Source organism: Ovis aries, chromosome 20 (assembly GCF_016772045.2).
Source record: "Ovis aries strain OAR_USU_Benz2616 breed Rambouillet chromosome 20, ARS-UI_Ramb_v3.0, whole genome shotgun sequence".
Classification (NCBI taxonomy): domain Eukaryota; kingdom Metazoa; phylum Chordata; class Mammalia; order Artiodactyla; family Bovidae; genus Ovis; species Ovis aries.
Genome location: NC_056073.1, coordinates 43988821 through 44012505, shown reverse-complemented (window position 1 = coordinate 44012505; position 23685 = coordinate 43988821). Strand labels below are relative to the sequence as shown.

Sequence of the window (23685 nt, the reverse complement as noted above, 5' to 3'; positions counted from 1 at the left end):
CCAAGGAGTAAGCGTCTTTTAATTTCATGGCTGCAGTCACCATCTGCAGTGATTTTGGAGCCCAAAAAGATAAAGTCTGACACTGTTTCCACTGTTTCCCCATCTATTTGCCATGAAGTGATGGGACCAGATGCCGTGATCTTCGTTTTCTGAATGTTGAGCTTTAAGCCAACTTTTTCACTCTCCTCTTTCACTTTAATCAAGAGGTTTTTTTAGTTCCTCTTCACTTTCTGCCATAAGGGTGGTGTCATCTGCATATCTGAGGTGATTGATATTTCTCCCAGCAATCTTGATTCCAGCTTGTGCTTCTTCCAGCCCAGTGTTTCTCATGATGTACTCTGCATAGAAGTTAAATAAGCAGGGTGACAGTATACAGCCTTGCCATACTCCTTTTCCTATTTAGAACCAGTCTGTTGTTCCATGTCCAGTTCTAACTGTTGCTTCTTCACCTGCATATAGGTTTCTCAAGAGGCAGGTCAGGTGGTCTGGTATTCCCATCTCTTTCAGAATTTTCCACAGTTTATTGTGATCCACACAGTCAAAGGCTTTGGCATAGTCATTAAAGCAGAAATAGATGTTTTTCTGGAACTCTCTTGCTTTTTCCATGATCCAGTGGATGTTGGCAATTTGATCTCTGGTTCCTCTGCCTTTTCTAAAACCAGCTTGAACATTAGGAAGTTCACGGTTCACGTATTGCTGAAGCCTGGCTTGGAAAATTTTGAGCATTACTTTGCTAGCGTGTGAGATGAGTGCAGTTGTCATAGATACAGGTAAATGAATGGGCATGTTTTCTTCCAATAAAACTTTATTTACAAAGGCAGATGTTGAACATTCAGGTCATAATCTGCCTTCTGGTGTAGAGTCTGTCTTCATTTTTGGAATTAGGTAGGATTTCAGGGGTTGTTTTTTTTTTCCTTCCACAGAGTAAGTCAATTTTTACCACATCCTAAAAAAAATCCATCCATTGATCCATCTTTGGTTGTATACTATGTCCTCAAGGTACATGGATCTGTCTCTGAACTCTGTTCTGATTTTTTTAGTCTTTTTAGCTGTTGTTTCAGCAAGGCCTCATTTTTTATCTCTCCTGTTTTGTACTCTTTCTTAATATCTGGTAGAGCTGGTCCCTTATTTTCTTCTTTATCGAAGTTCACATAACTATTCGTGGACCTTTATTCTTTTATATAAATTCTAGAATATGTCTACTGAATTCCTCAAAAAGTATAGCTGTGATTTTTGTGGGGATTTAATACAAGGTAAGAGGTTAATTTGGGAAAAATTGACATATTAAATTATTCTGTGCAAGAACATGTAATGTATCGCCATTTGTTCAGTTCATTTTTTGGTTCTTTTGTTAGAGTTTAAAAGTTTTTTTTTCTCCCAATAGGAGAGTTATACATTTTGATTAAGTTAATTCCTAAACCCTTATTACGTTATGGTTGTTGTACATGGTATGTTGTTTAGTTTTATTAGTATAAAGAATTGCTGTTTTTTAAGTAAAGTTTATGAAAGATTAATAACAAAGCAAAAAACTAATTTTCTAGAGAGATAATAAGGCAAATATATTGCTGCCTTAGCTCTAAAATAGTTAAGACAGAGAAATAAAATGTGGGATAAAATAGAAGAAATAACTACAGGCTTGACAGTAAAGGTAGAATAAAAAATTATAAAAATAGCAGTTTTATACACAGCTATATATTCCTCAGTATAAATTGTCAAAATTGGCATGAGAAGAAATAGAAAATATGAGTAATACAATAAATATTGTTAAACAGTTGAAATATTGAAGATCCCTCTTCCCTGAAAGAAGTCCAACCTCAAATGAGGTTTACAGAAGAGTTCTACCAGATTTTCCGGGAACAGTTCCTATTTATCCAGATTATTGCAGAAAATGGAAAGGTTAGAAGCTGTGCACAGCATGTTTGCTGAATCAGTATAATCTTCTTGCTAAACAAGATGCAGACTACAGAAAAATGGAAAAGTATAGGTTCATTTGCTTCGGGAGTATTATCCTACCAAGCAGGGCTTCCTGTACAGCATACGATCTCTACTCAGTGTTATGTGGCAGCCTGGATGGGAGGGGAGTTTGGGGAAGAATGGATGCACGCGTATGTATTGTTCACTGTTCACCTGAAACGACCACAACATTGCTAATCCCCTCCACTCCAACACAAAACAAGACGTTTAAAGTTTGAAAAAAAAATGTTATCCTGGAAATGCAAAGGTAGTTCAGTATCAGAAATGACTGTGGCTATATGCCAATGCAACTTTGTTTATGGACATTAAAAGTTGAATTTCATATAATTTTCATGTATCATGAAATAATACTCTTCCTTTGATTTTTTTAAACCATTTAAAACATTCAGCAGAATTGTTTTCCCTGCTTCATCTTTGCTATGCCAGTCTTCTCTAGCTCCCTAATGCTTTGGGGAATCTTTACTTATTTCTAGCTGATACCTTCTGCCATCGTTCACAGTGGCCATTCCAAACATGTTTCATTTATTTCATGCAGCCTATTACACTTCTACCCTCTTCATTCTTGCATATATTTCACCAAGAAAATAAGGATCACAATATTTGTACTTTTTCAGCTGGCTATTGTTCAGCAAAATATACCTTAACAAGAGTGAAAACTAAAGCACAAGTTGGGGTAAGACATTTGTTAGCTTATATAAATGTCAATAGATTAACATCCAAACTATGTTTTTTAAAACCCTATGAATCAAAGAAGAAAGTGACAGTCTAGTAGAAAAATGCACAAAAGATTTGTCAAGGCATTTCGTAAAAGTAGAAACCCTAATGGTCAGATTTTAATATGTGAGGAAAAGCTCTGTGACATTAAATATCAGGGGAACACAAATTAATTGCAGAGATAACATCTCTTACCCAGATTGACCAAAAAAAAAAAGTGTTTTTAAAGATATCAGCTGCTCCTGAGGATATGGAGTAACTGGAATATAAATTGGTTCAAATACTTAGGAAACAAATTGGCATTACCTAGTAAAGTTGAAAGTGCCGTAACAGGCATACCCACATGTTGTAGGGAAACTCGGTTTAGTATGTGTGCTGGGGGTCATATTACAAGGATGTTCACAGAAGCAGGGTTTGTCATTGTTAAGAATTAGAAACAGTGTCATCCACATTAGAAAGGACAAATAGGTTGTGGTATATCCATACTAAGAATTCTGCACAACAGTGGAAATGTATGAATTACAGCTCTATATTATACAACAGCCTGGATAATTTCCTGACATATGTGCTGTGCTTAGTCATTCAGTCGTGTCCACCTCTTTGCGACCCTATGGACTGTAGCCCACCAGGCTACAGGCTCTGTCGGTGGGATTCTCCAGGCAAGAATACTGGCGTGAGTTGCCATGCCCTCCTCCAGGGGATCTTGCCAACCCAGGGACTGAACCTAGGTCTCCCACATGGCAGGTGGATTCATTATCATCTGAGCCACAAACAGCCAAAAATTCCAAAATACTTACAGTATCAAATTATATAAAATTTGCTTATTTAAAAACTTAATATCTGAGGATATAGGCGGGTGGTAATGCTGAAGAAAAGCAAAGGAATGATGAAAACCAAACTTGGGAGGAAATGGGGTGTGACAAGGGAGTCCATGGGAACCTCACATAAAATAGTAATGTTCCTGTGAACATTTGGAAGATGGTACTTGGGCATCTGTTGGTTTTAATTTTATAATCTACATATATTTTGTAAATACTGCTTCCTGTCTGCTCAGTATTTAATAGCAGTGTTTCCAAAATCATTTAATAGGCACACAAAACTATCTTCTTTCTGATCTTTTTGCTGAAGAGTTCCACTGGAACAGTCTTCTCTAGCTAGTGCCTCCGGGTTGTGCAATGATATGATGCAGTGGGAACTACTGTGAAGTGCTTCTTTTAGAGGGAAGCTATGACTTACACATTGGTTCCTGATTATCCACAGGGAGGAAGATGGCAGTTCATTTTATTTTCTGTATAACACTACAGTGTCTCCCTTGATTTTGGAAACTGGAGTTTTACACTGGGTTTTCTACCCTTGACGTCATGGGCTTGAAGATCTTACCCTCTGTTTCTTGAAAGAATATAAAGAAAAGTGGATTATTTATGGTTGTGTAAGTACAACCTTCCAAGGAAAATTCATTTCATTTGTTTGTTTTTAGCATTTAGTTTTTTAATCCATCTGAAATTTACTTTGGGGAGTGGTGTGAAATAGGGACCTAAATTTATTTCTTCCAAATGGCTATCAATTGTTCCATACAACATTCATCTTACATGCTAGCAAAGATATGCTCAAAATTCTCCAAGCCAGACTTCAATAGTACATGAGCCATGAACTTCCAGATGTTCAAGCTGGATTTAGAAATGGCAGAGGAACCAGAGATCAAATTGCCAGCATCTGCTGGATCATCAAAAAAGCAAGAGAGTTCCAGAAAAACATCTACTTTTGCTTTATTGACTATGCCAAAGCCTTTGACTGTGGATCACAACAAACTGTGGAAAATTCTTAAAGAGATGGGAATGTCAGACCACCTGACCTGCCTCTTGAGAAATCTGGATGCAGGTCAGGAAGCAATGGTTAGAATTGGACGTGGAACAACAGACTGGTTCCAAATAGGGAAAGGAGTACATCAAGGCTGTATATTGTCACCCTGCTTATTTAACTGATATGCAGAATATATCATGTGAAATGCCAAGCTGGATGAAGCACAAGCTGGGATCAAGGTTGCTGGAAGAAAAATCAATAACCTCAGATATGCAGATGACACCACCCTTATGGCAGAAAGCAAAAAAGAACTAAAGAGCCTCTTGATGAAAATGAAAGAGGAGGGTGAAAATGTTGGCTTAAAACTCAACATTGAGAAAACTAAGATCATGGCATCTGGTCCCATCACTTCATGGCAAATAGATGGCGAAACAGTGAGAAACTGTATTTTGGGGCTCCAAAATCACTGCAGATGGTGACTGCAGCCATGAAATTAAATGATGCTTGCTCCTTGGAAGAAAAGCTATGACCAAATCTAGACAGCATATTAAAATGGAGAGATATTACTTTAACAACAGAGGTCCATCTAGTCAAAGCTATGGTTTTTCCAGTGGTCATGTAGGGATGTGAGAGTTGGACTATGAAGAAAGCTGAGCGCTGAAGAATTGATGCTTTTGAATTGTGGCATTGGAGAAGACTCTTGAGAGTCCCTTGGACTGCAAGGAGATCCAAGCAATCCATCCTAAAGGAAATCAGTCCTGAATATTCATTGGAAGGACTAATGCTGAAGCTGAAACTCCAATCCTTTGGCTACCTGATGTGAAGAACTGACTCATTGGAAAAGCCCCTGATGCTGGGAAGGATTGAAGGCGGGAGGAGAAGGGGATGACAGAGGATGAGATGGTTATATGGCATCACTGATTCGATGGACATGAGTTTGGGTAAGCTCCAGGAGTTGATGATGGACATGGAGGTCTGGCATGCTGCGATTCATGGGGTCACAAAGAGTCTTGGACAGGACTGAGTAACTGAACTGAACTTGAATGATGAATCACTGATTGGAAACTCATTTATCATGTACTACTGAGACAACTACTAATCAAAAGTTGGAGTACGTAGTAGGACCAGACACTGTTCTAAATACTTTCCAAATATCTCTTACTCTTCAAACCCACACATTTTACATTTGAGGGAATAAGGCACAGAGAGGTTAGGTGCTTGCTCATTGTCACACAGCTACTCATAAGTGAGCTCGGATTTTAACCCACAAGTCTAACTCCAAAATCCATATTCCTAACCTTATATAAGCATGAGTTGTTGGAATTAACATATTTGGTACTTCCCAGGCAGCCTCAGCTTATGTTTTTCACCTCTTAGATAATTTTTGAAATTATTTTTCTTTTTAGTTGCTCAGTCTCTTTGTGACCCCATAGACTGTAGCCCGCCAAGCTCCTCTGTCTGTGGGGCTTCTCCAGGCAAGAATACTGGAATGGGTTACCATTCCCTCCTCCAGGGGATCTTCCCAACCCAAGGATCGAACCTAGGTCTCCTGCATTACAGGCGGATTCTTTACCATCTCAGCCACCAGGGGAATTTAGTGCTGGAGAAATGGAGGCCAAATTGTGGTTTTTAAAATTGAAGATAGTCATGGAAATCTAGGGAAAATCCAAAGTAAAACCAGTATTTCTCAGGTTTATTTTAACATATTTTCTGATAACAGAGAAGCCTAAGATATTTAAAATTTTTTCAGGTTGTTATCCAGTTCTAAAATTTGAGGATAGGGCTTCCCTGGTGGTCCAGTGGTTAAGACTCCCACTTCCGTTGCAGGGGGTTTGAGTTTGATCCCTGGTTGGGGAACTGAATTCCTGTGTGCTGCATTGTGTAGCCAAAAAAAAAAAAATTAAAATTCAAGGATATGACCAATTATACTAGCAAAGTTTTCTACTTGACTGAATAAATGTTGGTGCTCCTAGGAATTTTATTTAATATTGATGTAATTATCAGTTACTGAATTTCTTATTCTATTTTTTCACTTGGTGTAAATGTAAAATGATAGAATGATTTGGAGATTTATAGCCAGACTAATCTGGATTGAAATTCCAGCTCTGTGCTTAACTGTATTTTCTTGGACTAGTAACTGAAAATCTCTGAACCTCTCTTTTTTTCATCTTTAAATTAAGTAATAATACTCAGGAATGGTATGATATTTAAGATAATATTTGTAAATTTTCTGACAAGTTACATACTATAAATATACATTTTAATTTCTTTCTTTAAAATATGTATATGAAAGCCCTTGGCTTAAATTAATAATTTGCTTTTCCTATTTGTATCTTCTATAGAGGAGAATAATGATTTTTATTTGGAAAATTTAGATGAACTATGGAATTAATTCTTAGCTAATTTTTGTGAGTAGATTTCTATCTCAAATGACTGTAATTCAAGTGTCTTCGAATAACATTATTGTTCTTCCCTTTTGTTTGACCATTCTAGGAATATATAGACAGTTTTTCCTAGACAAAAGTTTTAAGGCCTTTTCAACCTGTTAAATGCTGTAACCGTAGTTTAAATGTTTCCTCCTTTTATGATTTGAGTGTACTTTTAAAGTCAGACTCTTAGATCCCACTATATATATATATAGCAATAAGATAAAAGTGTTGAACCAGAGCCTCAGGGCGCTAAGGTGCCTGAGATTCTCTCATTCTCAGAAGTGCCTGATACCTAAAAAATTTTCTTGGAACAGATGTCAGGTTCATCTTCCACTTTTATTAGATGTCAAAATACTAGTCTCCAGATAACTTTACAGTTTTATTCAAATACTTAAACCAGTAGATTGTAAAGTACATTATTCAAAATTCTGATATTATTTATGACATGTAAGAATTCATTTTACTGAAAGAAATAAAAGTTTATTTAATATTAACTTTTTCTTGAATAATTTAGAAATTATATTAAATTGTGTAGTTTTTCTATATTATTATTTCTGATTATCAATATATTGTGTCATATGTTTTTAAAAATACTGATGGGATCTGGCCGAGTCAACACCCAGCTGAGAGATTACAGTAATGAATGATTCATTTTTTATGAACATACCTTGTGTCAGTTAAGCAGTGTATACCATAAATACGTATTTTGCAGTCGAATTGAAAAGCCTGTTATTCGGTTTTGTGGGTGAGTGTGGTATGGTAGGGTGTAGCTGGTAACCAGTCACGTGGAAACTCTTTCCTGCTGCTGCTGCTGAGTCGCTCAGTCGTGTCAGACTCTGCCACCCCATAGACGGCAGCCCACCAGGCTCCCCCGTCCCTGGGATTCTCCAGGCAAGAACTCTGGAGTGGGGTGCCATTGCCTTCTCCAATGCATGCAAGTGAAAAGTGAAAGTGAAGTCACTCAGTCGTGTCAGACTCTTCGCGACCCCATGGACTGCAGCCCACCAGGCTCCTCCGTCCATGGGATTTTCCAGGCAAGAGTACTGGAGTGGGGTGCCATTGCCTTCTCCGAACTCTTTCCTAGAAAACTGTAAAATGAGAATGCCTGGTGACTTGCTGTTTGGCTCACGGGGAAAGCGAGCCCAGCCGTGCAGCGTGCCTCGGGAGTGAACGTGTTGTCTCTCCTCTCTCGCCAGGTGCAGCCGTGGCCGGCATTTACCGAGTGGCCGGGAAGAACATGGCCCCCTTGGAAGCCCTGGTGTGGGGCGTTGGACAGACAGTACTGACGCTCATCATCTCCTTCTCAAGGATCCTCGCCACACTCTGAGGTTTCTGTGAGAATGTCTTTACTTCACATAAGGAAACAGACGTACAGATTCTCTGAAAACGGCGTCGTTAGCGAGTGGGCGTGAGATCGTACAAGGACGTGGAAGGAGCAGGTCGAAACCCAAGGCCTTGGGCCGTGTGGGAAGATCGCCCTCTGGTGTTCAATGATTGCACTACCGCACCGCACCTTACGTGCCTCCGTCCCGGGCAAGGCGCACCGCTGCGTGACGCTACAAGAAAAAGCACCTTGTTTAGCTGCCAATCAGGTTAACACTGGTGTTGAATCATCATTCTTAACAGTGTTGTGTTAAGTTACAGGGACGTTTTGAAGAACTGATACATGTGCCAAACTCTTTTTTTTTTTAACATTGATCATGTGAAACTTGCAAGTGTAGCTGTAGATGAGTGCTGTGAACATATTTGACATGAATTCAGGTGATGTAGTGAGAAATTTTGTTTTGTAATGCTAAATCCTGTATGAGTGCTGAATATCATCATTTATGAGACAAATTACCTGATTTTTAATGTTGAACGTTTCTGGGATTTAGGGCTTTCATATAAACTAGGTATTTATTGTTATTTACTTTACATGGAAAATGATACTGAATGGAAAACTGCTAGACTCTTTTAAGGATTCAAAGTAGATCTGTAGGGTGCATCCTTTTCACTCACTCAAATAACACTCTTTAATAGTTTCCCTCATACGTAAACATTCTGTTGCTATGAATTTAAAAACTTTTGGGGTCACACATATTGATTGTAGTTTGTGTGTCATGAAAATTTAATTTGAAAATTTTCTTATAAATTTTGTAAGAAAAGTCTGAAATGCACATCCTATTCTTGATCCTTCTGAAGAAAGTTTCTGCCATGTATCTCATGGAGAAAACATCTTTACAACTAGTATCTCAGTGGGATTATATTACTTATTGCATATATCTTATTTTTGACTAAACGTAAGCAGTCTCTCATCCTGGAGTATCAAATATATATAAAGAGTGGCCTAAATTAGGCTGTGAAAACAAGAAGCCTCACTTGTAAGGAACAAGTTAAGAAACAAGTCATATAGGAAGAATAATAAATGATCTTATTTTGAGTATGGTAGCATCATAATTTCTCTAAGTAAAAATTGGGGAATATAGTAAATAATTTTAAAATTTGGCAGTTATTCTCAGCATATCAGTATAGTGTTGAACATATATTTAAGTGATTCAGTTTTTCAACTCTTGTTTTATTTTGTTATTTAAATTTACTAGCATCTACAATGACATTTATTAGAATGAAAAAGTTATTAGTATAAAACATTTTAAGAGGTTTTGGCAATATGTAATTGTATTTGAGAGTATAAGTAAGGGAAGCATAGAAACTGGTTGAATTCATCTCCTACTGAGACTTTTTGAGTACTAGATACAATTATACATTGTTGTTTAGTTGCTATTCATGTCTGGCTCTTTGCAACCCCATAGACTGCAGCCCCTCTCAGGCTCCTCTGTCCATGGGATCCTCCAGGCAAGAATACTGGAGTGGGTAGCCACTTCCTCCTCCAGGGCATCTTCCTGACCCAGGGATTGAACCCGCATCTCCATTCTTGACCACTGCACCACCTGAGAAGCCCGTGATTATATATATGTTAATTCAAAAGAAGAGCCAGTTGCAGAAAATAGGAAGTTATGGACAATCCAAAAGATAATCTCCACACTCTAGCCTCGCTCTTCTATAATCTAACTGGGTAACAAGGAAGTTTCTACTAGGTCCCAATCAGATTTAAGACCTTTGTCGCCCACACCACCTTTTCTCTACCAAAAAGCAGAATATATCAGCAACTCGATGATGTGTTGGGGGTATTTTTCCAGTATGAAGCCAGTTTGGGGCAGGGTAGTTTTAATAACACTGTGGTTTGGAAATCTGTTTTAAAAGAAGCCAAGAAGCAACTATGCATTCTTAGAGATCTTTAAAGAAAATCTTAAAGTGGATTATTTTCATTATGTTCAGCCTGAAATTAGTTTCACATGTTCTTTATATTCCTGATGTTTTCTTAAATTTAGGTCTAAATCTCTCAAGTCAACTTGACTTTTCCTTTTCTGTTAGATTTGAATCACTTTCTTCCCTTACTTTGGTTATTCTGCCAGTAATTTAAAGTGTTCATATTCCTGGGGAGAAATTATCAATAATGTATTGAAATTGAGATTCTACAGAAATGAATATTTATTTTAACACATGATTAGTTTATGTTTTCAGAAAGTTATCATGGTAAGGTAACTGGGGCACGTGGTTCAGAATCTGAAATTAGCCAGAAAATAACTCGGACATGTTAAATGTATGGCTGCATGGACCAAAGAGATTTAAACTCCTGTTTTGCTCTCGGGTAGAAGTGTAAGAAGGTGGATCAGTTTGTAGAGTGCCCTGCAATTATCTCATTACCAAGTTGCTTTATATTACGAGCTGTGTGTGTGTGTATGCCTGCACCTGTGCTTTTAACTTTGGGGGAATTTTTGGTTTCTTCCGTTGTTTTTAGTTACTTTCATTGGGATTTTGTGCAACTGTTACTCTTCTGATGTTGTGAAATGCAGCTGATAGTGTGAATGGATGAAATGTTTTAATAGCTGTTTCTGAGATTTTTTTAAAAAGGTCAATGGTTTTCTTATAGAGGCAAAGAAAACATTGAATGATATATATCTACACATATATATGTTATTATACTCACACATACACATATATATGTAAAGCTGCTGTAAATGAATAGAGTCTAACTGGAAAGCTTTTGTTCAGTGAACACTTTGATGTAATGGAGAATTTCATGTATTTGCTCAGCTGAATGATCTTTTAAACAGATTTGAGGAAGTTTGAGATTTTTGAATTGGGGGAAATTTTTCTTGCTTTCTTAGTGCTGGATATCCTTGTTTGTGATATAACAATAGTCCATATTGACATATTTGGGTTATTCTTAAAATTTGTGTGTGATTTAGCAGTAAACATTTTTTTTGTGTGTGGTAAATGCAAGAGGGAAGGGGGCTGAGAGCCTCAGCAGTTTATACATCTTTATCTTAAGAAATGCTAATAAAATATGGCTGACAGTGAAATCAGTTCCTCGAGAAAGAGACTCCTGTCTGCCCAAACTAATCATTAATTACTTAACACACTGGTTAGAAATGTCCATAGATCAGAGTTAGGGGCCTCATCTGAGCTACAAGTGATGCTTAAAACCTTTAATTGAAGAAGGTGCCAGCAGTCCCCCCTGGACAATTCCACTGGTTGTCTGGAATAACGTGAGTCCTAAGTTTTGTCCATATTCTGTGTTCACACAAGTCAGTTACTCTTCCTTTAGATCTTCGTGTTTACCCAACAGCTTTACAGTTTGTAGCCCGGTGTGCTTTCTTGGTATTTGCAGCGTGTGTTTCCACCATCCTCCCAAAATGTGGAGATTTTGTTTGTACTTTGAGTGAGAAATAAAGAAATAAGCTACCCTGTATATCCTATTTGTGGTATAAGGAACAAGAACAAGTTTAAAAAAATGTTCTTGGAAAACGTCTTTAGAGAACCTATAATAAAGATCGGGAGAATGGAGCTGCCAAGTCAATGTGCCCAGGCTGGCACTTACATACCAACTAATTCAATTTTGTAAGCATTTTTGGTGGATCTAATATATACTAAGTGCTGAGCCTAGTATTTTCTGTAGTAAGCACAAGGATGCCCCCAAATGGGATCTCCCTGCGCTTGAGTCCACCGAGAGCTACTGAGATGATTTAAATCCTAAAACAGTTGGGAGAACATCCTGCTTCTAGTTGAGAGTTTAAGTCCTTTTCCCTCAGCCCGCCGGCTCCCCCAGTTCTGACTTTTCTCATTCACTAAATGGAATTTTAGAAACTGAGATCCCACTGCTGTGGCACAGCAACGAGAACACTGGAATGCACACCAGTGGCACAGATTTGAATCCAGGACCTCTCGCTTGTTGACCTTTTGTTTATGGTAGAAATGTATAGTTTGCCCTCCATATCTGTGGTTCCACATTCAGGGATTCAGCCAACTTTGGATGGAAATATTTGGAAAGAAAATCCAGAAAGCTCCAAAAAGCAAAATGCCCCACACAGGCAACAGTTCACAGAACATTGTCATAGTGTTTACACCATTTACACAGCATTTACATTGTGTAAGGTAGTATAAGTAATCAAGAGATGACTTAAAGTATATGGGAGGGTCTGTGTGGGTTAAATGCAAGTACGGCACCATTTTCCATAAGGACCTTGAACATCCTCAAAGTTGGTACCCATGGGGGTCCTGGAATCAGTCCCCTGTAGATACTAAGAAAATTCTCAGTATTTAATAGGAAATGATCAATAGTCATTTTAATTTTTTAAATTAAACTGCAATACCAAGTAAATACATTGTTTTGTAAGATTCATCTATTGTCTTTCATTTCCACATTTTCCCTACATGTATTTTAAGAAGGAAACTTAAAGAAAAATTATCTTTTGTTGCTTTCTTTACCTACTTTCAACCTCTTTTTTTAAATCAGCAGAAATTTTTCCAAGAGCGCTTCTCCGGGGCTGGTGGTGATAGAAATGGCCAGGACAAGCAGAAATCAGTATCAGGCTGTGCGTATTACTAGTTACAGCAGGAAAAGTGAGAAATGGCCAGGACTTACCCCTTATTTTCTCCAGCCTGCCTAATACCCATTAAATCTCCACTGCATGCAGCTTACTCTGCCCATTTTAGGGGTTGGGAAGTTACCCCCCTGCCCCCACATCCACCTCTCTCCTGCCACCCCAGCCTGTGGGAGAACAGAACTGGAGCAAAGGTGCTTAAGCCCTACTTGTTGTTTGTTTGTTTTTAACTTAAAAGGTAATACTTTTATTTTAAATTTGTATCCATTTTATAATTCAAGAAATAAGATGTTGAGGACTTTCTGAAATATACTCAAGCCACTTGACTCTTGTAACAAACGTTCCTCTCCGAAAGTCTTAGAATTCTTCAAAGAGTCGCTATTTGTTTTTAAGATGTGAAGAATGTAGAAAGTTACTGAAAAAATTCTAGTGACCTAGATTGCAGAGAAGTTTGGCAACACTTGGGTAACTGGGTAAATGGTTTCAAGGCTGAGAATCTCAGTGGTTGAAATTGACTAGCAATTTCCCTTTTCCTGTCCTTTTTATAACATTGTGGAGGAAGACTCTACAGCATAAAAAGGACATTAATTGATTAAAAAATGGAAAAAATTTTCAAACATGTAGTCATATTTATAGCAGGGGAAGTTTAAAGATGGGAAGAAAGGTTGGAAGGGTAATGCACAAAAACAGACACATTTGACGGAACACGCTGCATTATGTGAACACAGGTTCCCCTTCTGTTGAGACTGCAGATGACACTGTGTGAGTATATTTACTGCATGTTGGCAAAATGTGTTTCTTTATATGCGAGACTAAACTTAGCACAAAGCATCTGAAATTGTTCTGCGGTTTCGTGCGTGTGGCGGTCGGTTTGTCCCACTCACTCAGAGATCTCTGTTCAATGTAGGCAACACAGTGTTTTTAAGGAGGTCGCTGAAGCTGTTGTCTAAAAATTTATTTATGAATTTATCTAGAGAAAGTAACGCTTAATATATACAGTATTTTCCGTAAATGTGGAGATAAACCGGTTGATACATTATTAGATTATTGGCAACACCCAAATTTCTCAATGCACTGAGCTGTAACCATCTCCTCCCCTGAGCACAGGGGCCTTGTTTTCACGTTCTTTACGTTCATTGCACGTATGTTGAGGTTTCATAATAACCCTGTCTTGATTTTTGAGAACTAATTTAGCAGTTAAAAAAAAAATTCCTCCCTCTTCTATACAAATCTCATATGAGATAGTTTAAACATATGTACATTTTGTTGATAGAATCAGAAGTACTGGTTAGGAAGAGAATGTTAATATTCTCAACACCTTACGGTTATGCAGCTGTAATCTTGCTGAAAATTAAATACTATAAGCAAGTCAAGAGAGCATGGACCTCCTACGTGTTTTCTTTTTTTTTTTTTTAGGATTGTGTCCTGTACCAATATATATCTCCGCTCAGTGGTGACATGACTGTCCTCTTTTGGGGACTGCATTTAAGTGTGTAACTGAAACTGGGAAGCAGTGTAACATAAATACATAGGAAGAGGAGCTATATTGTATAATCACCATAACTATGACACTCTTTCTTCTGAACATATTGCATATAGGTAATTTCTAAAGCTCATCACTTTTTTGTAGCCCTGTGTGAATGAATGGTAACTTGATAGTACTAATGGCAGTGAGAAGTTTCCTTTGTCTTTACTGTATTTACACATCATCACTAAGTATCTTTGGGTAGGGACATTTTAAAGTTTTCTCCATAGAAGGCAAAAGAGAGGCACCTGTTTGACTTATAATCAAAAATTATTTACTTTCAATATTGGATGAGTTGATAGTCTGATTGTTGACACTTTCTTAGTATTTGTGGCATCACATGCATTTACACTGGAGGAATTTTAAAAGTTCTGGCTGGCTCCCAAACACACACATACACATGAGCTCTGCATATTCAGATGAACAGTATACAATTCTGCAGTATTTTTCATTTGAGTCATTTAATTAACTTGGTTAAAATTCATAGGATTCTACCATGAAGTATTAACTCCTGACTCTCATCATTCTAGAACAAGGGGATTAACTGTATCTCAATCAGCTAAAACGTTCTTATTTACATAGCAAAAATATACTTTGCCTGATAGGTATTACAAACTCACTTATAAACTGTGTTAACACTCAGACCACTGATGAATCATTTAGTAAACCACAGTGCAGTTTTTAAAAGCTAAATGATGCCTTAGTGCCTTGGAAGTTAAGATACTTTCGCAAAGTGAATTTAGCAGAATTCAGGATTGGTATGCCTGTTGCTGGGAATTCAGAGCTGAGGAAGGATGTAATTGAATTAACTCCTTGTGGTTTAGTAAAAAGTCAGTTATTTCATCCTTGACAGATGACAACTGCTTTCATTACATTATCATGATGTGTGGTGTTTTTTTTTTTTTTTTCCTCTTTCCAAGTAAGTTTGAAATGGGAGAAAATGTAGTCAAGACAGTTAAATGTGGAATGTTAAAACTTGGTTTTGTTGTGAACTAGAGATGCTAGCGTGAACAGTGTCAGCTTCGTATTGTAGTTCAAGGGCAGACACTTCATGTCACTTTTAGGAATATGTTTACCATCAGGGACTTTTTGTTTTTTACTCTAGAAATACTTAACGTACTGTGAAACTTAAAGACAGGAAGAAGAAACCTCGGAGGGGTAATGCACAGAACAAAGGGGTATGTGATGAAGTAACCTGCATTATGTGAACACAGTTTTCCCCCTTCTGTTAAGACTGTGACCTACACTGTATGAGTATGTGTACTGCATGTTTACATAATACTGTTTAATTTTGAAGGGTTATTTAAAAAGTATGTTTATTTATAATACCTAACAAGCTGTAAATATTGTATACTATTGATTTTTAATTTTATATAAGCAATTTTTTATTTCCAACTCATGTACAAATCTCACGGTGTATATAGTCTACTTTCCCGGAGAACACAAACTTTGCGGTGAATTTTTAATTGTAGTAAGCATCAGGTTTAATTGTGGTAAGCATAGAAATGTTGATCTTTATTTTTAAATTATTTTCCACCACTCATTTTCTTCAAAGGGCAGCAATAAATATATGCAAGTTATTTTTGATTTACAGAACGTTGGTCTGCAAAGACAAGGTCTGGGTTCCAATTCATTGCTTTAAAGAAAAGATGCACAATTAACATCATACACTGTCTAATCTCAGGACCGTTTCTGAGGTCCGTATGTGTCTCTCCTCTTTGTAATAGACAGGGTGAGCTCTTTACTGATACACACAGAACAACTGTTAAAAGCGAGTCCAGCACTGAAGTGTCATTACACAGAATTTATTGGGTTAAAATTTGTAATATACAGTATTTTAATAAAGTTTCTGTATTCAATTTCATGCACTTATATATAAATAAACCTGTCTTTAAAAGCTCTATGGGGTGCGTGTGACTCTTTATGACAGACATTATCAACTCATTCCTTGCAAACTCAAACCTGGCACAAGGCTAAGTGTCTCCTCTTACCCTGTGGCCAGGTTTCTGGGCCAGTTTTACACTGGATTTGGAAGACAGCACTGACAAGTTAATCACGTGTAAGAGACAAACCTGGCCTACTTCACAGTTTTATGGAGGACAGTGCCAGGCCACATAAGCATCTACTTCTAAGAATCACTGTTTTAAAGAGCCCATTGTCACTTTTGTTAATAAATGACTACCCTTTACTGAGTACTTAGTCTGTTAGAGGCTTCTCTGGTGGCTCAGAGGTTAAAGCATCTGCCTGCGATACAGGAGATCTAAGTTCGATCCCTGGGTAGGGAAGATCCCTTGGAGAAGGAAATGGCAACCCACTCCAGTATTCTTGCCTGAAGAATCCCATGGACACAGGATCCTGGTGGGCTACAGTCCACGGAGTTGTGAAGAGTCAGACATGACTGAGTGACTTCATTTTCAATAGGCATTCTTTAACACTTATATAGCCTTTCAGGCTAAGGGGATGACTAAGAATTCTGAAGGTAATCCTTCACTTTATGAGTGACTCATTTGAGGTTCAGAGAGGGTGAGCAGCTTCTCAAGGTCACACAGCTAATAATGCTGAGGTGGGCTTTTCTTACTTTATTACCTATATTTTCCCCCCACTGTGCTGTGCTGGTTTCTGTGAAGTATGAGATCGGTCAGTCACTCAGTTGTGTCCGACTCTTTGCAGCCCCTTGGACTATACAGACCATGGAATTCTCCAGGCCAGAACACTGGAGTGGGTAGCCATTCCCTGCTCCAGGGGTCTTCCCGACACAGGGGTCGAACCGGGGTGTCCTGCATTGCAGGCAGATTCTTTACCAACTGAGCTACCAGGGAAGCCCTGTATTGAGATAAGACAAAGACCAGATGGCATTACAGGGATTTGAAAAATTGTCCTCAGGATTTGTATTGGCAAATCTAGGCATATTTTGAATTTTTGTTAGGGATTCCTAAGGCATGGTCCTAGTTACCCAGTTGATGCTGCTGCTGCTGCTAAGTTGCTTCAGTCGTGTCTGACTCTGTGCGACCCGATAGACAGCAGCCCACCAGGCTCTCCCGTTCCTGGGATTCTCCAGGCAAGAACGCTGGAGTGGGTTGCCATTTCCTTCTCCATTGCATGAAAGTAAAAAGTGAAAGGGAAGTTGCTCAGTCCTGTCCAACTTATCGCGAACCTGTGGACTGCAGCCTACCAGGCTCCTCCATCCATGGGATTTTCCAGGCAAGAGTACTGGAGTGGGGTGCCATTGCCTTCTCCGACTTACCCAGTTAGGTTCCACTAATCTGCAGCCTAAGAAGAGATTGGGGATGACAAAGCCAGTCACTGTAATTGTTAACAAACACTGCTAGTGTGAAAACTTGATTAACTTTAAAAATTGTGCAAAGAAAGTGTAAACTTTTTTTTTTCCCGCGTATACTGACTTATTTATCGCTTCATTAAAATGTATTTTCTTATTTCTAGGTAACTTCTTCATTCAACCATAAGATTTATAAAATTATTAAAAATATTTTCCTTCCTGACCATGAGTCTTAAAAATTCCTTAAAATAAAAATCTTGAGATTAAAATTTTCCCTTTTGATTTTATTCTTTTGGGCTCTTGAAGTAATATTTTTAAAGTATTTTTGTAAAAGGAAATCTGTCTTTGGGTATTTTGATAATTCACTGAGCATCGAAAGAAAGCATTGGATTTCGTATCTGTTGCCACCCATTTAGAATAAGACCGGAGGGGAAAGTAATCTAGAAGAAAGATCCTCAGTTCTTAGACGGAGCTTGTTTTCTTTCTTCCTTTTTAAAAAAAGTTTATATTTTTGGCTGTGCCGGGTCTTCGGCGCTGCACGCTGGCTTTGCTTTCTCTAGCTGCGATAAGTCAGGGCCACTCTTCATTGCGGTGCGCGGGCCTCTCACTGCGGCGGCTTCTCTTGTGCAGACGGAGCGTGAGCGGTAGTGGCATCAGGCCTGCTCAGTGGTAGTGGCACGGGCTCAGTTGCCCTGTGGCTTGTGGCACCTTCCCGGACCAGGGGTCAGCATGTGTTCCCCTCATTGGCAGGCAGGATCTTAGCCACTGGAGCACCAGGGAAGTCCTGAGCTTGTTTTCTGATGGAGAATGAGTTCTTGGGGAGGAGGAATATCTCAGACTTATCAAGTGGACACTTAGGTCATCTGTGTTTTAAAGTTGTGTGTATGCTCAGTCGTGCCCGACTCTCTGCGACCCCATGGACTGTAGCCCGCCAGGCTCCTCTGTCCATGGGATTTTCCAGGCAAAAATGCTGGAGTGGGTTTCCATTTCCTCCTCCAGGCGATCGTCCCAACCAGGGACTGAACCTGCACCTCTTGCATCTCCTGCATTGGCAGGCAGATTCTTTACCACTAGAGCCACGTTTGCTAATTCCTAAAATAGTACCTTAAGTTTTAGGGTGTAAAGAAAAAGGTAAAAAGGACCTACGGCAGATTTGAGGAGTAGAACTGTAGTTTATATCCAGCTTCTAGCAGAATCTTAACAGAATAATCTGTCCCATTTTACTATTCCTGTTTATCTACTTTTAATTTTCTATATTCTTTGTTCTTGGGGCTTCCCTGATGGCTCAAGTGGTAAAGAATCCACTTGTCGATGCAGGAGATGCTGGCTTGATCCCTAGGTCCAGAAAATCCTCTGGAGAAGGAAATGGCAACCCACTCCAGTATTCTTGCCTGGAGAATCCCATGGACAGAGGAGCTGGCAGAATACAGTCCATGAGGCTGCAAAAGAGCCGGACACGACTTAGTAACTAAACAACAATTCATTGTTATCATTTTTCTTTAGGCCAATTTTATGAATATTCTTCAGGCTCAGAGTTCTGGGGATTGATTTGTAAAATGGAAATACATTAGTTGGTTTTCCTGCAAAGAGAGAGTTTTATCACTAGATGGTGTAAGAGTTCTATTTCATTTTATCCTGGCTTTTGGCCATTCTTATCTATGAACCGACCGTAATTAAATCAGCCTATACTTCTGGATTCATCTCTATAAGATATATTAATGTATGTTTTTCTGATAAAGATACATGTGAGGAAATGAAATATAAGAAAAACCAAGAGTTTCCAGGTTATCACTAATTTTCCAAGGAAGGTTAAGATACAGTGTTCAGGGCTCACTTACAAACTGGAAAATCATATTAACTTTATGATTTTGGCAGGTCATTAATCTGGACCTTGATTTTTCTATTTTTCATAAATTTGTGCTCCAGCTCATTGCGTAATGGTCTTTAAAAGTCTATACTTTAGTGATTTTTAATTGCAGAGTTGGTCAGCCTGTTGGGATGAAAGGAATATACCTGTGTATCACAACCAGTCTCATACTGTGAAACTTGGTTTTGAATTCCTGTTCTGCCATTTAGGATTTTAACTTGACCAGGTTGGTTCACTTCTGTGATCTTCAGTTACCTCACCAGTGAATGAGGTAATATCTCCTGTTGCAGGGGGCTCTCGGCAAACACCCTGTCCCGTGGGCTTCCTCCTCTCATGAATCCTGTGCACGAGGAAAGTTGATGTCCTCCTAGACTTTGCCGTGAGTTTTGATAGTAAGTCCAGGTACCTCTGTTTCACAGTCTGTTTCCGTACCGTGCACGTTAGGATTTTAGAGAGGACTTGTCTCAGGTTTAAACCATCCCACTGAACTGTGTGCTGCGTTGGCAGCAAAGTTTGCCGAGAGAATTTTTTAAAAACAGATCTCAGTGGGAAACAGCCTGCTTAGAAAACAGTGGATAAACTTGCTCAGCTAGCAAATTCCTTATGTTCTCAAAACCAAATATGTACAAGATAAGGAAGCCAAGGCAGTCAGCATAAAACCCCTGAAAGATGCTCTTGACTTGCCTGTCGGCTGCGTGCAGTCATTGACGACCGTGATCCTGCTGTAGGCGGGCTTCTTGGCTTTGCTTGTTGTTCCTCAGAGATGGTGTTGGTCTCTTCAGCTCCAGAGAGTCCGATCTGAAAAGCACAAGTCTCAGGACACGTGGTCTGTAGTGGCCTCGGAGACACACCTGCATACCAGGTTATCAAGGAAATCAGGACGGTACTTAAGAGACCAGAGAGAGGACCACACAGATTTTCATAAAATGACAGTGCTCCTGTCCCTTTCGCTTTTTCTTTTTTAGTGGGAATTAGTATCAATGGGTAGGACTCTAGGATGTCTTATAAGAAGATACTTGTAATATCTTTGTTGTTGTTTTAAGATGAAAAAAAAAATATATATGAGCCATTTTAAAAGTCTTTATTGAATTTGTAACAATATTGCTTCTGTTTTATGTCTTTGCTTTGGTTTTTTGGCCTCGAGGCACGTGGGGTCTTAGCTCCTCGACCAGGGATCAAACCTGGGTCGGAGACATTGTAGAGCTGAGAAAACACCAATTTTGAGAGACTTCAGACTGCTGAAGGCCCTGTGTGTGTTCAGAGTGTGAGGGTATCAGACCTGGGACTTCTCCCTAGTTTTGACTTCTTGTGCACAGGAAGCCTCATGTTAGACATAATCTATGACCACATCTTCTGTAGTAAACATAAAAACCAGTTAGCTTCTTCTGTCTTCCCTTAAATATAACTTTCAATGGGACACCATCAGTTTAGGTCTGTTATTCTCGGACACTTTAAAAGCTGGACCAGTTTGACACCTTGAACTTGACATTTGCCATACCTGCTACAGTTTTAAGCTTTAGTGCATCTATAAATGTATTTGGAGCTTGCTAAATGGGAGACTTTTTGCCAGGTAAGTGAGAAGAGATGAACATTTCAAATAGAAAGTATAACTTCTGTTGTACTTTTTAACAAGTATTTGGAGGAGCTATACCAGGCCCATCTTATTGATAAGGTAGTCCTAATAATGTTGGTATTCAGCTTCCAAATCATTTTCACATCTCTCATTTTACTCTCACAGTTTGTTCTTATTTGGGGGAAAGGGAAAAGTGCTTTAAAAAAAAAAACAAAGCCATTTACCTGGTAAATCACAGGTCTTTCAGGAGACCTGGGCAGCTATCTGGACAAATGCCAATAAAAGGGCAGACTTGAAGTAACCATAGCAACTCGGGAGCATGAAAGGATCCTGGTGGAAACTGACCACTTTCTGGGTAACCCAGGACTGGCTCACTTTCCTGCCACAAGGCTTTGGCTTCAGACTTTTTGAGAAAGGATGCAGAAAGATCCCAGTGTGTTCACACAAGTTCTTTCTGGGGCATTAACCTGTTTTCTTCTATCAGATAGCAGACATCTTCAGTCATCAGCGTATACACTACAATGTCGACAGACGCTCGTTATCAGCAGAGGTGCCCCCAACATTTCATCGTTTCCCAAGTTTTCATTTAACTAAGCAGATTATCCCTTTCATTGTTCAACCTCTTGATCTTCAGAGACCCTTGTGTCACCTCAACTGGTTTATGCCCACCACCAATGATCTGGACAGGGAAAGCTGCCACGTCGAGGCAAAACGTGAATACTCTGAAACCAAAACGGACCAAGAGAAGAAAGGGTAGTTTTGGTATCACTGGAACGGGAGGCAGGATCTGAAGTCTGCAGGTGGGGGCCTGCAAGGTGTCCTCAGCGGGTCTGTTGGCTGAGATGGAAAAAATGAACAGTGTGCCGGTTAACCTCAGAATTGGGATCAAGTGAAACAATGCGTCCACCCGAGACCTCAGAGATCTGTTTGTGGTGTTTGAAATTGCGCTGGGGAAAACTTGAACAGAAATTTAGATGACAACAGTGCCCATAAATAAAAGACCAGCTCAACATTATGGAAGGACAAGAGGCAGAGATAAGCAACTGACAGGTAACCCTGAAAGAATTTGTTGTTGTTGATGAGCCTTAGGGTTTCGTTGTTGTTAGTTGCTCTGTCCTGTCTGACTCTTTGCGACCCCATGGACTGTAGCCCAACAGTCTCCTCTGTCCATGGGATCTCCCAGGCAAGAGTACTGCAGTGGGTTGCCATTTCCTTCTCCAGGGGATCTTCCCGACCCAGGGATTGAACCCGCGTATCCTGCCTTACAGGCAGATTATTTGCCACTGAGCCACCAGGGAAGCCCCACTTTGCAAATATCTCTGTATTTTAAAGCGTTTCTTTCTCCAATATAAACCTGGTCTTCACTCACCATCTCCAGAAGGGGGCAGACATGGTCAAGAGTCAGAGGGTTTCTTTCCACGCAGAGCAGATGGAGAATTAAAATGGATCAAGCGGACAAGATTTTTTCCAAATGAAAGGCCCCCAAAGTTAACAAAATAAGCCCTTCAAGCCCTTCAAGATTCTGTCACTAGAGCTGGGCCTTTTCCATAAACTGAAATGAGGATAATCTCGCTAAGATAAATTTGTTTCTCTTAAATATGCATGCAGTGTCTTTAATATTGGAACACATCAAATATCAACCTGAGAAATCTATCAGATCATTTGGTGAGGTTCCAGTTTTATGATGTAGACCTCGAAAAATTTGATGGTTATCTTGGCTGTTATACTAATCCAGTCTGGGCTCATCCTTTTGTCTAAAGCTGATAAATAAATGTGCTGGCTTTTTATACGCTGATAAATTTGGTAAAATAAGGCCCACTCTCTTTACAGCTTCCCCGGCTTCTCTCTTGTTTAAGCCACAAGGAAACATGGGTCAGACTAAATGTAGACAGCCTGTGTTAAGTACGTGCTGACGAGCCCTCACCCGGGGCTTTTGAGGAAAAGAATCAGTTGGACAAGTAAGTCTGATTAGACTTACTTCCTATGCCCCCGTCTTGCTGCTGCTGCTGCTGCTGCTAAGTCGCTTCAGTCGTGTCCGACTCTGAGACTCCATAGACGGCAGCCTACCAGGCTCCTCCGTCCCTGGGATTCTCCAGGCAAGAACGCTGGAGTGGGTTGACATTTCCTTCACACAGACATATTTAAAGACTTAAACGTCTTGAGTCAGGAAACCCTATTTGGCTTTGTTTCATTGCCATGAATCCTCTGAAAAACGTCTATGGCAGTAAGAGAAATCTCGCTGGCTGACTCTGTGGGCTTCTAGAAAGCATTCCCAAGCATTTTTAGAAGTTCTACCTGGTGTCCCCAGGCAGATCTCTGGCTCAGTTACACTCAGTCTGAAGCAGGGTTTTCGTATCTGAGTTTTAATCTCCAGTGTTGTTCCTCTCGCCTCCAGTGTCTGTTGATGTGAGGTCCCTATCCTTTGCTTGGCCCTGGGACTCTGGAACCTTCCCAGCCCTGTGTTTTCACGCGTGGCAGGTCTCTGCCAGGTTCCTCCTCAGTACATGTCCTTCAGGCGTTTCCTGGGCCCAGGCTTCCTGGATAACATTTGCTACGGATTTATGGCTTTATGTTGGTCATATTAAGTGGGACCCTTCATAGG

At 39.4% G+C, this 23685-nt stretch overlaps 1 protein-coding gene across 1 annotated transcript in view; it reads left to right on the top strand.

Annotated features, from left to right (window-relative positions):
- Positions 1-16267, top strand: part of TMEM170B (transmembrane protein 170B) — a 40139-nt gene extending 23872 nt beyond the window's left edge. Inside the window, exon 3 of the mRNA XM_027958480.3 lies at positions 8114-16267. Coding sequence (XP_027814281.1) covers positions 8114-8244 — 131 coding nt within the window. The 3' untranslated portion in view covers positions 8245-16267. The remainder of the gene's footprint in view (positions 1-8113) is intronic.
- Positions 16268-23685: the final 7418 nt, after the last annotated feature.